The sequence below is a fragment of the Leuresthes tenuis genome, unplaced genomic scaffold, assembly GCF_036924035.1.
Source record: "Leuresthes tenuis unplaced genomic scaffold, fLeuTen1.0.hap1 SCAF_1, whole genome shotgun sequence".
NCBI classification, from domain to species: Eukaryota; Metazoa; Chordata; class Actinopteri; order Atheriniformes; family Atherinopsidae; genus Leuresthes; species Leuresthes tenuis.
Window position 1 is genome coordinate 6896164 of NW_027325355.1, and position 15567 is coordinate 6911730.

Here is a 15567-nt window from a genome sequence, read left to right on the forward strand (position 1 = left end):
CTTACACATGATGGTAATTTGCTGTGTAAAGTTGAGAAACTAACACTCATCTCACTGATAAAACAGTGATAACAGCACAGTTAATAAAGATTATCCAGCATCAGTGTCTCACTTCCTTCTCAAACTTTTCCTAATTTCCCTCTCTTTATCCGTTAAAACCTGAAAACTGCCCAATTGAGTTGTGGCTTGTTGTGTTGCTTTTGTATTCTTTGACACTTCAGGGCCACCGTAGAGACCGCCTTGAATACCAGCTGCTGTATTCATGGCACCTCATTTAAGTCAGTCTGTTCTAACAGCTTCCAGCACTGCTCAGCTCACAGACTTCATCTGTCTGAATTCTTCTGGAAAACAAACACAAATTTTATTCTCTCACCTTCTCAATTCTCTGTATTGTTGAGGATGGTGAGAAGGGAAGAGTGAGGGGTTTCCTATGAAAGTCCACTGTCATCTCTACAGTGTTGACCGGGTTCAGCTCCGGGTGGTTCTGACTGCCCAGAGGACCAGGCTGGACCCTGCTTGGCTTCCAAGATCAGGTGTGTTCAGGGAGGTGTGGCTGTAAGCAACAGTCACTGTGACAAATATGGATTATATAGGTGCTGGAACCATGTTTCCTCTATTTTAAAACAGAGTTTATTTGAGAGGCTGATGCTGATCCTGCACATGTTCTTCTCTCACATGTTGGTTCTCTTCAGCTGAAAATGAGGCTTTCAGATAACTTAGTGTCTGTCGACCTCTTCTGTTTCCTGTGTGTAGTTTTGTGTTCAGCGTCACACAGAGAGACCGAGGAAGCTTAATTTAATAATATATGTTGTTTCTGCATCTCACTTCCCTCACTTATGGCCATACTGCCCTGAACACACCTGACCTCATCTGAGCTCAGAAGCTAACCAGGATTGGTTCTGGTCATTACTTAGATGGGAGGCTGCCTGGGAACAATAGATGCTGAAAGCTCTTTTGCTTCTCTACAAAAACCAAAAAGGAAGCTGCTGTCCCATTGAACTTCATATGAAGTTGGAAATTATTTCAACAACCTTCCCATTTTTCTCCAAAGACTGTGAATGAGAGCACACACAAATCATGGCATCTCATCTAAGTCAATCTGTTCTAACAGTTTCCAGCAGTGCTTAGCTCACAATGACTTCATCTGTCTGAATTCTGAGAAGTTAAAACATTTATAAAAAGTATTCTATCAAAATAATACCAAGAAAACTGATCTTTTCCTGATAAGTTCAGGAAACTTTAGTGATATTAAGTAACTTCCCTCAAACAGATCGGTCAACATGTCTTGTACTGAAGTTACTGCATAAAGTCTCATTTTATATTTAAAGTCTACTTTCATCAACTAAAAAGAGGTCGAGAAACAGTCAATTCAAAGACATATAGATTCACTTGCTGTGTCTTTAAAGTTTGCTGCTCATACACAGAAGGTGGCTTGAAGAACTATTTTAATAGATTAAATGATGGACCCCATAGAGTTTAGTTCCCAGAATGACCGAGATCATACATTTACAAGCACAAGTTGTTCCTTAATATTAGTTTACTTCTTTTATAAATACTACTTGGATATAGTATATAGCAGAGTGTTAAAGCTGTTTCTCCTGGTTTCTGTGGTGTGTGACTTCCTCTCAGGAACACAGACAGCACGCAGACACATGTGACATCATGAACAGAGAAGGAATATTTCTGTGAAACGTTAAAGCTGTAACGGATCAAATACAGGTGCAGATGAACAGGTTTTCATTGTAATCACACATGATGTTCAATACACGCATACAGCAATCTGTTGTATGTTTGTACTCTGCTGTGGACTGTGCTGTATCTTTTAAAATGGCTTCATGTTTAATATTCTATAGCAGTGAGCAGTTAATAATGCACAGACATGAGAAATTCAAAGCAGACTCTTTGGAGTCTTCACTCCTGGATCTGTTGCCTAGGCGACCCGACCTTGAGTAATTATTGATTGTTGAAATGTGTTCAGTCTTTAATGTCAATAAAATCTCCTTTAACTGTGAGGAAGTGGAGTCTTTATTGATGGGAATATGTCGCCCTCTGGCGGTGAAAAGATAAATAGCATCACAACTGAATACTTTAGTTCTTATAACTGTAATAATGAGCAACTGGACTTTCTGGATATTTCACTTCTCATCTGAAAGATGTCTTCAGCTTTAACTAGTTGGTGACTGTCGGCTTATCAGCAGCTTAAAGACTATTCACACTTGGCAGGTCTGTACGGTCACACTGACACACCTCAGTCCAAACCATCTGTTTTCTTTGTCCAGAATGTGGACATCACTGTCCTCAAAAGAGTGTCCCTTCACCTTAAGATGGAGGTGAACTGCTGAGCCTCCAAACTGTACATCTGTATGTGTCAGATAAAAATATGATGACTCTACAGAAACGGACTTTCAGGACCAGAGGGTGAAGAACTTAGAAGATGGGGACCTCACCCCACCAGAAAAGGATGTCGTACCTGATCCTGAACTTTGATGTCTGAATCCAGATGTTGTCAATAAGAAATGTGGATTAGAACACGTAGAAAAACTGAACAAATACTGCTGAAGCTGCTTCACAACGTGATGGAAATATTAATATATTCACAAATATATCAGGTGTGAGTGTTGAGATTAAAACAATATGTGATTTGTTCTGAAGGAACTGCCTCATTAACAAGCTTCTGCTCTCAAACTGCACAGATCTGAGCGCAGAATGGGATTTGTTGAATTTCTGGACATTTTCTGACCTTCCCATCAAACTGAAAATAATAAATGCACAACACACTAAAACACACATTTCTTGTGTAAATCAAACTTGTCCTGAGAGAAGTGGGTGCAGAATATTGAAAATACAGCCCCTAAACAGACATAAAAAGATCACACCAGCTTCTCAATGAGGAACATACATGTACATGTAACAGTTAAAGTCAGTTTTTGACCCATTTATTTTGCTTTTGATACACAATTCTTGTTCTGACGATCAAAATATTTGATTCACCGAGAGTTGTGTCCCTCCATACATGCGCATCATCTTTCAAAAGTTTCAGTCCATTATTTAGATGATTCTCCAGTACAAGATAAAGGAATAAAAACATCAATAATATCAAAAGAGCAAAAAATAAAGCATAAAATTCTGAAGGTTTTCACCTCAAATATCAACATGTTTGACTTCATTTTACATCAATTATTATTGTGGTGATAAAATGTTAGAATTTTTTATTTAATTGATTTTATCTTAAATATTTTCAACTGTTAAAGTCCAAATATTGTGTATAAAGGATCATTTCAGTCCTCTTTGTGAGTGTTCAACAACAACATTTAGCAACTTTCTGCCATCAGAATCTAGTTCCAGTCCAGTTGTCCTTTCATCATCTCACAGGAAGTGAATGTGGAGAAACATCAGGATGAACCCTGACTGCTCACCAAACTTCTGCTCATTGGAGCAGAATCAGTGAAGATCTGTCAGCAGGTTGGAAATTCATCTTGGCTGATTGCAGCTCAGTGATTCCTCTCTGATATCACAGTTTGTCACATGTGCAGCAAACTAACTGCAGCTGACAGCAACTGAATGGTCTCAGTTGAAGTGAGCTTCAGAGAAACACAACATACGGATATTCAGTGTGAAGCTTTGACTGGAAACACACAGAAAAACAACATCCTGGAAGAATGGCAGCTTCCATCTTTAAAGGACTAGAAGAGGAAGAAGTTTCCAAGGAATCATTTAGAAGAGTTTCAAACAGAAACTGACTGAATCCATGAATCTGAAAAGGTGTTTCTGAGTGAAAGAGACAGACATGTACAGACTGAACTATCTGTTCAACAGTGATTCTCTGAAAGGAGGAAACTCTTTAAACTCAACACAGAGACAACGATGAACCAGTTAACCTGAACCAGACTGTAAATCCAGGATGCAGAGGTTCTTCAGTGAATGTGGTGTTGAAGGTGTGGAGGTGGATCAGTGTGTCAGAGGAGACTCTGTAGAAGGACAGAGTGCCAGCAGGACGGTCCACATACACTGCTGCTCTGTGAGAGACAGAGGAGGAGGAGGAGGAGGAGGAGGAGGAGGAGGAGGAGGAGGAGGAGGAGATGTGTGTTCCTCTGTTATTGTGACAGACAGAGTAACCTCCATCAGAGCACCTCAGACTCCAGGACTGATCATTCCATCCAAACACACAGTCTCCACCTCCTCTCCTGATTCCTCTGTAACTCACTGATATTTCAACTTCTCCTCTCCACTCGACCTCCCAGTAACAGCGACCAGTCAGAACATTTCCACACAGCAGCTGATGACACCAGTCATCAAATCTGTCTGGATGATCAGGATATGACTGAACCTCCTCCACACATGTCACCTTCCTGTTGTTGTCAGACAGTTTCAGGCTTTTGTTCACTGTGTTTGTGTCGATTGTGAGTTGACATGAATCTGATGGAGAGAACAAACACAATCCAGCTGCAGTTATTGATCTATCATCTGTTCACTTTGATCAATGAGTGATGTGACAGTGTGAAGATGGTTGGATGTCATGAATCAGATGAAGAACACACTTACACTTCCCCAGACCTGGTGTCAACCATCGTTCTCCAGCAGGCTCCACCCTGAAAGGAGGAGGGGGGTCAGAGCAGCACAGTCTCTTTCAGCATGCAAACATGGACATTACATGGCTCTATCACACACACATGTTCTACACTGAGAAAGAAACACGAAAACATCTGGATACATCCACTGGAATGGAGCATCTGAAAACTAGAATGAAAGCTGTTTGATAAAAACTGAAATTTACAAAACTCCTTTAAAGCATCTCTGCAGAGCAGATTATGGACTCATGCAGAGATGCTTTCATTATTTGATTTATTTCAGAAAAAGGAGGAAACAAAAGAAAGTGAAGAAAGAGAAGAACGACGGATGAAAAGAAATCTGTCTGAGCTCATTCTGAAGTTTAAAAGCAGAAAAGAAAACATTTGTTTTCTGCAGTCAGATTATGGAGATTAAGTTTCTGTCACTGAATTCAACTCTTCAAGTTTGGAAGAATTTTCACTTTAATTTTTCACTCATTTCTGAATCCAAATATGAGCTTTAAGAATTCTAATGAAATCACTTCAGTTTCTGACATCATGGTCTCTCCTGATGGTCACATTGTTTCTGCTGACTCCTCCTCTCAGTATGTTTCAGGGCAGCCAAACATCCAGATCCTTTCTCAGACCCATTGGTCCATCTGAATGCTGCACAGCCAGCCAGGGGAAGACATTCATCTAGAAAAGTTAGACTAGAAACACTCCCCTCATTCCACCCTCCACACTGAACATTAACGGCTCAGAATAAGATCAGAGGAGAATCTATAGTCATTGGAAGTATATTAGCTGCCAGGTGTTGTGGTTTTATTGATCAGAATCACTCATTTATTTCAGCCTCCAGCCTCTTCCTCTCCTCCCCCCAGTGTCCCTCTCTTCCTGTTTCTCTGGAATTCCTTGGATAGTGTTTATTGGATTGTCCCCCACCTTTTTTCTTGGGATGAAGAACAACCAAACACAGCTCCAGTTCAACTTTGTTCTATTTGGTTCTCATCTGGAAGGACGGTCAGAACCACAGAAGGGCAGAACTCTTTGGACCTGGTACTGTGTGGCTCTCAGTAAGTCTGATATCAAGTCATGTGGAGCTCAGAGGAATGTTGAAGTTTGCTCTGGTGGCTTTATCTCTGAGCTGAAACACATCCAGTTCCACACACTGTTCTTTGAATGTGTTGGAGCTGTCAGAGAGCCGGTCCAGCTGAAGATCCTCCATGTGGGCGTATGGAGGGAGGGACACAGGTCTAATCCACATGTACACATTTCCAGATGTACGGTGAACATGGTTTTATAAATCTTTGTGCTAAGCTAGGCTAACATGTCCTGGACCCATCTCTGTATCCGATCCAGGGTCAGAGGACCAACAGACACTTCTCACTGTTGTTCCTGCAGATGTTCTCCTTGGAGACCTCCTCCACAAATATCTGCTGTTTCTGTTCAACCAGTGTTTCTGCTGTGAGCAAAGGAAAAAGGCTCCTACATGTGTGATTGTTCATGTAACACTCAGCAGGAAGCAAAAACACAGGGCTGAGTGCAGGACAGAGAACATGTTTCCAGCTCTTCCTCCTCTATCAGACATTGTGTGTGGCTGCAGCAGGCCTCTCCATACCTGAGTTTGTGTGGATCCTTCAGTGCAGCCGTCAGCAGCTTCACTCCTGAGTCTCCTGGATGGTTGTAGCTCAGGTCCAGCTCTCTCAGATGGGAGGGGTTGGAGGTCACAGCTTCAGCCAGAGAAGCACAGCCTTCCTCTGTGATCAGACAGCCTGACAGGCTGCAGACACACAAAACAACACAGAAACTCTGAGAGAACTGCTCTGAAACTGAATGTCATCAAATGTTCAGAGAAACTGGAACTGTCTCACATTACTGACTTTGTGTCTTCATAAATCTGAGTCAGAATCAAACTACACACACGTGGATGAACCTGATTTCCGCTCTCATTTTAGCCATATACATGCAGACACTCCCCTACTTAGTCCTTTTCAGATAAAATATGGTCAACATCTGGACTTTGTCTCAGAGCAAAGATCATCATGGACGATATAGACGACATATTTTCCTTGGACAAGAGGACGGCATCCACAGTGGTGTCACAGAGGCACTATTTTGGATTTGTGAGTGTTAAACAAATACTGAGGAACGTACAAGTTCAAAATATCGACACTGAGGCAGCTGCTGAACGCAGATGGCCTGGAGATTGGTTTGATCTCACAGCTGCCTACTTTTACATAGTAATTCATCCAGACCACAGACAGTTTCTGAGGTTTGCGTTTGAGGGCATTGTCCTACGCATAGCTGGTGCTGCCCTTCGGTTTGTCACCTGCTCCTGCACCTTTAGTGTGTCGAAGCAGCGCTTGCTCCCATAACAGAGAGGGGTATCGGCATCCTAACTTATCTGGACAGTTGGACTCTGGTAGAGACTTCCAGAGAGCAGGTTGCTGCACACCTGTCACTTGCTTTGTTTCACATTCAGACGATGGGGTTTTCCATGAATTTTCAGAAAAACTCACTGATCCCGAGTCAGAAGTTTTGATTTCTCAGGCTGGAAATATACTCCATGTCGAGTACACATCTATCGGAGCACCAAGTGGTCGCGTTTTATCGCTGCCTCGCTCAGTTTCAGTTAGTACATATCTGACTACATCTCCATGGTGATGGAGCTCTACACCACTCCTTTTGAAACTGAGGAGCAGAGGTGGTTACATTCTCTGTGCCCAGTGCATTTGTTGCATGCTTACATTGATCGCACACAGAATGTGTGTTTATCTGACCAGCTGTTAGTATGTTTTGTCAATCCAGCCGGGGGCAAAGCTCTGTCTGGGCAGAGCCTGTCTCATTGGATTATAGAAGCCATTTCTCCCTCCACCTCATAGTGTCAGAGCTCATTCAACCAGGGGCGTGGCAGCATCATGGCCCTGTTTAGAGGAGTTTCTGTGGGTGATGTCTGTGCTGCGGCCAGTTGGTCATCACCACACACTTTTGTTCAGTTCTACAGCTTGGATGTGACAGGCCCTTCGGTGGCTCACTCTGTTCTTTCTGCTGGGTCTGAGCTGCACCAGGGTGCTGGTTCTGACCCAGGTTTGACGGCTGCTTTGCGGGGCGTGTATTTATGTCCCAGACTATAAGTGTTGTACCGAGGGAATCGACTGACAGGGAACGTAATGTCATACATATAAGTTAAGTTAGAAGGAACGAGGTACAACACTTGTTTGCCCCGCCCATCAGTTGGGCTCAGGAGGACAATTCACTCAAATAACTTTGTATGAATCTTCATTCTACATTTTTGGATGAAGCCCAAAGAAAACTGACCAAATGACCCAAAAAAGACTTTCCAGGTTCAGGTTCCAGGTTCATGTAAGTTCCTGTGGTGTCAGAGGCCTAAAGCTGCTGTAACAATCATACAAAGACCATCCACAGGTGTTCTGTTAGCTGTTCATAAAAACAGTTTGATAAATCCTGACCTGAGTGTTTCCAGTCTGCAGTTTGGATTCTTCAGTCCAGCAGACAACTGCTTCACCCCTGAATCCTGCAGGTCGTTGTTACTCAGGTCCAGTTCTGCCAGACTGTAGGACTGGGAGCTGAGAGCTGAGGACAGAGCTGCACATCCTTCATCTGAGAGGTTACAGCTACTCAGTCTGAGGAGGGAATAATGAGATAAGTAGTAATCTGTGACTTTCTCTCCTATAAAAACAACAGCAGTATATTATTATTATTATTATAGCAGTATATACACATCCCTCTATATCTGAAAACCAAACATGTACTTACAGAGCTTTGTTGGAGGCTTTGACCACTGGTAGCAGCCTCAGAAGAGCCTCCTCTGAAGCAGAGTATTTCTTCAGGTCAAACACATCCAGATCTTTTCCTGATGACAGTAAGATGAAGACCAGAGCTGACCACTGAGCAGGAGACAGTTTATCTGTGGAGAGACTTCCTGAACTCAGGTAACGTTGGATCTCTTCCACTAGAGAACGATCATTCAGTTCATTCAGACAGTGGAACAGATTGATGCTTCTCTCTGCAGACAGACTCTCACCGATCTTCTCCTTGATGTAATCGACTGTTTCCTGATTGGTCTGTGAGCTACTTCCTGTCTGTGTCAGCAGGCCTCGTAGGAGACTCTGATTGGTCTGCAGTGAAAGACCCAGGAGGAAGCGGAGGAACAGGTCCAGGTGTCCATTTGGACTCTGTAAGGCCTTGTTCACAGCACTGTGGTAGAAGAGAGTCTCTTTTAGTGTTTTAGACTTCTGAGTCTTTGATTGTTCTTCCATCAGGTTGACTCCAGAGTTGATGAAGGTCAGATGGACATGAAGAGCAGCCAGAAACTCCTGAACACTCAGATGGATGAAGCAGAACACCTTCTCCTGGTACAGCCCTCTCTCCTCTATAAAGATCTGTGTGAACACTCCTGAGTACACTGAGGCTGCTGAGATATCGATGCCACACTCTGTCAGGTCTGATTCATAGAAGATCAGGTTTCCTTTCTCCAGCTGCTCAAAAGCCAGTTTTCCCAGAGACTCAATCATCTTCCTGCTCTCTGGACTCCAGTGTGGATCTGTCTCAGCTCCTCCATCATACTTGACCTTCTTCACCTTAGTCTGAACCACCAGGAAGTGGATGTACATCTCAGTCAGGGTCTTGGGCAGCTCTCCTCCCTGTCTGGTTTTCAACGCATCCTCCAGAACTGTAGCAGTGATCCAGCAGAAGACTGGGATGTGGCACATGATGTGGAGGCTTCGTGATTTCTGGATGTGGGAGATGATCCTGCTGGCCTGCTCCTCATCTCTGAATTTCTTCCTGAAGTACTCCTCCTTCTGTGGGTCAGTGAACCCTCTGACCTCTGTCACCATGCCAACACAGTCAGGAGGGATCTGATTGGCTGCTGCAGGTCGTGTGGTTATCCAGAGTCGAGCAGAGGGAAGCAGTTTCCCCCTGATGAGGTTTGTCAGCAGCACATCCACTGAGGTGGACTCTGTAACATCAGTCAGGGGCTCCTTGTTGTGGAAGTCCAGAGGAAGTCGACACTCATCCAGACCGTCAAAGATGAACACAACCTGGAACTCTTCAAAGCTGCAGATTCCTGCTTCTTTGGTTTCAGTAAAGAAGTGATGAACAAGTTCCACCAAGCTGAACTTTTTCTCTTTCAGCACATTCAGCTCTCTGAAAGTGAATGGAAACATGAACTGGATGTCCTGGTTGGCTTTGCCTTCAGCCCAGTCCAGAGTGAACTTCTGTGTTAAGACTGTTTTCCCAATGCCAGCCACTCCCTTTGTCATCACTGTTCTGATTGGTTCATCTCTTCCAGGTGGGAGTTTAAAGATGTCTTCTTGTCTGATGGTTGTTTCTGCTCTGCCTGCTTTCCTGGATGCTGTTTCAATCTGTCTGACCTCATGTTCATCATTGACCTCTCCAGTCCCTCCCTCTGTGATGTAGAGCTCTGTGTAGATCTGATTCAGAGGGGTTGGGTTTCCTGCTTTAGAAATCCCCTCAAACACACACTGGAACTTCTTCTTCAGAGCAGATTTAAGTTGGCAAACTGGGTCAAAAAGTTCTAAATAAACACAACAAATAGATCAGTCAATACAATACACAGAAGATCTTCAAACTTTTAATTTCTTTGAGAATGAGTATTTGAACATGTGTTGTTCTGTGTGTTGAGACATCAGTAAATGTGTCATTTATCCAGCAGGTTAAATCTTTAGAGAAATCCTCTTACTGCTCTGCAGACGGTCAGCCAGCTCCTCCTGCTTCATTCTCCTCAGGAAGTGAACTGTGATCTTCACTAAAGCCTCTCTGCTGCTCCTCTGCTCTTCATCCTCATCCTCCCTCTGACTCCCTAAGCATTGTGGGTAATCTGGACTCAGAACCTTCTGGATTTTCTTCAGCTCCTCCTTCACAAAAGTGACCATGTTGTCCTCCAGCAGCTGGAACAGAATACTATATGAATGAGCCAATCAGACGGAAATCATGGAGCCAAACATCAGATCCATGTTGGACACACTGACAATCCACTGGTCTACAAAGTGCAGCATGGAGATGACTGTGAACAGAATAGATGGAAAAGTAGTTGTTGTACATGTACAGACCATAAATATGGAGTCCAGCTGTGTTTGATGCTGCTGGGCAGACTGACCACTGGGAACCTCTGAGCTCTGCTGGTCCACTCTGTGGAGGAATCATGAAGAATGAGCTCACATTCTGTCTGTCCACACAGAGACAAACACAAGGTAAAGCTCCATGAAGTGATGTGTGGATGTGAACAGTGAATCAGAGGACTCCCTGCAGTGGGAAAGCTTTACTAGTCCTGCTGATCCCACTGAGAATCAACAGCTCAGTCTGCAGCTGCTTGGAGCTTTCAGCTCACTTTGGTTGGATCCAACAGCTCTCAGCAACCCCTTCAGAAAGCTTTCCCTCCCTGCTGAAGTGCCCTGAAGCAAGGCAGCCAGAGCCAGTGTGTGCTTGGATCAGACTGGTTGTACTGGGCAGCTCGCAGTGTGAAGGCTTCAGACGATGACTGTACAACATCATCTGATGATTATTTCCCAAAGACAGGAGACAAACTTTCATTGTAGCTTCCAAAAGCTCTGTTTAGTTAACTGGAAGAAGCAAAGTTACTGTCTGTTTACCAAGTTTCATTTCAGTCGTTCAGGACAAACTTTTGTTCTGTTGCTCACTAATTTGAACTTCTCAAAGCTTTAAGCAGCACCCTGCTGACTGTTCCTCTTCTGATCCTGGAACACATCACACCTCCATCAGCTTGATGTGGTTCAGATGTACAGGTTTTTAATTCTAAATAAATCTATCTGTCCTCCTCCATCCAGCAACACCTGCCACCTGAGTGGAAGTTCCTACCTACACTGCGTTAGAGCCAAAGCACAAAGGTGACACGTACTGGACCAGCTGGTGTCCTACAGACACTCAGAAACACCTCCTCTAACATCCATTCTTTCCTCTTTGACTGCTGTGTTTGTGGAAAACATCCAACACACACCGCTTCACATATGAACATAGAAATGGATGTGAAACAGAGCTGAGCTCACATTAAACACATGTTGGAATAAAAACTGTTCAAACTGACTCCGCTACAGTTTACTCTGTTACAACATTTACACTCAGCTCACCTCTGAACGGATGGATGTTGGTCTGATTTGAAGTTAAAAGGCTCATACATTGATTCGCTGCTCTTCATGGACACACAGCTGGTTCCAGGACCAGGTCCAGGTCCAGGTCTGAGTCTCTGATGGATCCTGACAGAAAAACACTAGTTTTCTTCAAACTAACGTATTCAGTGATAGTGTTTGAGTCTGCAGTGAGACGGCCTGTCAGAGTCAGTGTGGCTGCTGTGGAACAATGTTACAGCTTCCCCTTGTGGCAGCTCTGCCACTCTGCAGGCAGACGTCAGCAGGTGTATGAAACTGGAAGCTGGATGTAATTTTAACTGAGAGAAAACAGGAAGACTGGCGCTCTGAGCTTTCCGTATGGTTCTCTGACTGAGTCTTTACTGTTTGTGTGATCAGATTCATTCTGCTCTTTCAGAGACAAACTACAGCTGCACCACTCTGGAAAACACTGACTTTGGAATATTAGATTTTTCTAGAATATAAATTGTCAGATTAAAAAATTTGATCTTTTCACCAGATAACATGAGCAGGTTTATTAGGAGAGAGTTAATAACAGATCAGTTACTAACATTACTGGGTTGATTTCTTCAGAAGGTTGTTTTAAACTGACGTCATTAAACACAACGTGTGAGAACGTAATATTTCTGCATCAGCCACCATGTTCACTACATAATCAGCATCCTGTGAAAAAGCCACATCAGTGGACAGATATTCAGCAATATTCTCCCTTTGTTTTAATAAAGAGCTGCAGGACTGAACTAAAATATCACATTACACACATGATGCAGCTAATTAGTCTCATCAGAGACATCAAGAACTGATCCAAGTCTCAAGTAATTCAGCTGAAAACTGGTTATCATCTGAAACCTGATGCAGCCTCCACTGAATACTGACAGATACTCACTGTTGGGCTGATGGAACATCATGTTGGAAATTAATAAACCAATCATGTGACTTGTCGCTCTTAAAGGACACACAGCTGGGTTCAGGATCAGGTTCAGGTTCTGGTTGGTTCCTGTGAATAAAGGTGGTTTGGTGATGTGAGTGCTGAGCTCTGACATGGAGAAGAGTCATGAACAGTTAGAGATGGTCATCTCACCTCTGAGCTTTGCTCTGGCTCTCATGTTCCCCACACAGAGTGGTTTTAGTGTCCTCACACTGATCCATGCTGCTGAATTCACATCAGCTCACACACACTTTCTACCTTCATCTGCAGAGGAAACACAAATCATTCATCTGCACATCAACTCAAATCCTCCTCTCCATCATTTGGGCTGTAAAAAGATCAGCTGCTCCTCTGATTGGCTGATTCTCTGTTTCATATCAGTATCAGTTGAATCATTATTGTCATTAATTGTATTTCTGGAGTCTCAACAAAGTGATGCTATAAAATAAAACAGATATTTTAAATTAATACATGCAATAAAAGGTAAAAATTCAACAAGAAATTTTTCAAAACTCCAGTTCCAGCAATTTCCCTATTCAGAAACTTATGTTAGAGATGCCACTAAAACATTTTTATCAGTTGATGTTTTCAACACTGAGAAACAAGGAAAAACTGGTCTGACATGTTCTGACTGTACTGGAACATGGAGGAGGGTTATGATCAAGGTGATGAAACTTAAACCTACCTGACTCCTATTACACAGCAATAAAACCACACCTTCATTCAGGATGTTACTGTTTGTCTTTCAGGGCGTCAAAGATAAACAGCAGTGAGTTTCTGTGTCTGACTTTAATGGATGAAACCACAGTTATTCCCACAAATTAAAACACAATGTGATGTATTATGTGAATAAAACAATAAATAATATGTTTCTAATCAATAACAATGTAAATGATAATCATGCAGATTTTTCTTCAAACACAACAGTGATCAAACTGGAGCTGAAATTAGAAGCGAACATGTTCCCCAAACATTACAGAGCAGAAACAAACAGGAAAGTTACTGAAGACAAAGTTCAGACTCACAGTTTGTTCAAACCAAGTGTTGAAGAAGACGAGGCTCCACAGACTGAGACACAGGTGAGCTGCTGCTGGAATCAGTCAGAGCTCCACCCCTGATGGGGGCAGGACAGGTAGGAGGGAGGAGCAGCAACAGGATCTGATTTCATCTTTATCTCTGAGTTTAACAGCAGCTTGTAACCTTGTTGTAACATTTCTGATTTGTTTTAAAATGCAAACAGTTTCATCAGTCTTACTCTCACTCCTGACTCCTATCAGCCATCATCTGCTTATTTCCTCCATCATGTCTCACTGAGCAGTTATATATTAAACAATGCTCAGGTTATGCAGCTCCTTTTTAAAAGCTGCCTTTGGTCTTCATCAATGTTGACTTTTTATGTACCAAAATGTTTAATATGCATCTGTTTTAATTTGATCTTTAACAGATCCTCAAGAACATGAATGTCTACATGTTTCAGGATCCTTCAAAGTTTTCCTCAAGCTGTTATCTGACAGCAGCCTCTGAGAGTTTATCACCTGTATGGCACACACAGGCCAGGAAGATGTTACAGGAATGTTCATTTCAGACAGAGGACAGGGACACGTGAGAATCAGCGCTCACAGGAGATGCGTGTTAATCATTAAAAGTTGTGATTGTGACAGTAAAACAAATCTGAGGTCGGTCTCCAGCAAAGTTAGTGAAAAACATTGTTTCAAAGCTCAGCCCCGTGTTTATGTGCAGGATTTAACTCTAATTTACTCACTATTAACACTTCACTACTTTACTTTATACATTGTGCACTTAAATGTGGATCTTCTTGTTAATTTTTCTTATTTCAGTGTGTTATGTGGTGTGACAAGGACGAAGATGAAAGTGCTTTTATGAGTCATTCTTTTCAGTTATCACAGACAACACGAATGTTTATTTTCATAACATCCAGTCAGACTGTGTGAAGAAGGCGTGACGGTAGAGGTGAAAAACAACAGCAGCATTACGACATCCATCTTCAATACCGTCAATCCGTTAATCGGGTAGCGGGTGGGCTGGAGCCTATCCCAGCAGTCATCGGGCGAAAGGCGGGGTACACCCTGGACAGGTCGCCAGTCCATCACAGCATTACGACATGTTTATTACAAATAAAGCTTGTCAATACAGAAAATTGTTACTTTTTCTATGTTTTTGTTTTTTTTAAATCTGTATCAACCAGTGATTATTTTGGTTGCAGAAATGATTTCATTTGTCATTTATTCATCACAGTGGTGCTGTGGAGTGTCCGCTGTGTACGAGCAGCGGGGATCGCTCTGCTGCATCTCCCCTCCTCCCTATTTTAATTACACTTTAGTTATCATACAGTCAAGTTACACTGCATGTTACACACCAGGGGCGTCACTAGGCTTTAAGGACGGGGATGAGATGCATCTTCAAGAGATGCACAGGATGTGAGCGAAAGTAGCGCACAAGAACAAAAGTTTGAAATCCACTTCGTAAGCATGTCTCTTAACAGGAGCCATTTTTGGGGCAGCGGGTATAGAAAATGAATGAATGAATGCACACACCTTAATGTTGAAGCACAGATCGTATTACTCCGCGAGGATCGTGACTACGGTGGCCGTAATGCTCAATCCATCAAGCAGTGCAGCTTCCAAGGCCGTCCTAAAACATTTTGACAGATTGTTGAGCGCCGTGTACCACATAAAATCAGTTAAAGATAAAGATATAGATAAAGTTTATTTGCCATTTGTACATTTGTTAAGGTACATACTAGATATCTATACTAATATAATATAATATAAATACTAAATATCAATAAATATCAGACGCTTTACACTTCACCTGAGGATATTGCACGTCTTCCGGTTGATTGTCAATGAACAGAGGTAGACAGGTCAAGAGGACTGATGGTACTTTGCTTTTGCCATCAGTCTTACAGTAGCAGGGAAGAAAC

General features: G+C 42.7%; 2 protein-coding genes and 1 long non-coding RNA gene across 3 annotated transcripts in view; 1 reads left to right on the top strand and 2 right to left on the bottom strand.

Annotated features, from left to right (window-relative positions):
• Positions 1–15567, top strand: part of LOC140292446 (NACHT, LRR and PYD domains-containing protein 3-like) — a 405682-nt gene that overhangs the window by 361480 nt on the left and 28635 nt on the right. The gene's annotated exons all lie outside the window — the stretch shown is intronic.
• On the bottom strand, positions 7579–10438 carry LOC140294834 (NLR family CARD domain-containing protein 3-like). Its single transcript, XM_072379617.1, has 3 exons — positions 10273–10438; positions 8325–10107; positions 7579–7702 (listed from the first exon to the last, which is right to left on the bottom strand). The coding sequence occupies exons 1-3, from the start codon at positions 10307–10309 to the stop codon at positions 7579–7581; spliced, it is 1944 nt and encodes a 647-aa protein (XP_072235718.1). The 5' UTR covers positions 10310–10438.
• Positions 11700–13679, bottom strand: LOC140292500 (uncharacterized). Its single transcript, XR_011912556.1, has 4 exons — positions 13649–13679; positions 12777–12887; positions 12582–12692; positions 11700–11803 (listed from the first exon to the last, which is right to left on the bottom strand). It is a non-coding gene; the product is annotated as an uncharacterized lncRNA (long non-coding RNA).

Coding starts and splice junctions, on each gene's coding strand:
- LOC140294834 (XM_072379617.1), bottom strand. CDS start 10,309: ATGAAGCAGGAGGAGCTGGCTGACCGTCTGCAGAGCA. Junction 10,108..10,272: donor GGCTGACCGTCTGCAGAGCA/GTAAGAGGATTT, acceptor GTGTTTATTTAG/AACTTTTTGACCCAGTTTGC. Junction 7,703..8,324: donor AAAGCCTCCAACAAAGCTCT/GTAAGTACATGT, acceptor GTTCCCTGTCAG/TCGATTCCCTCGGTACAACA.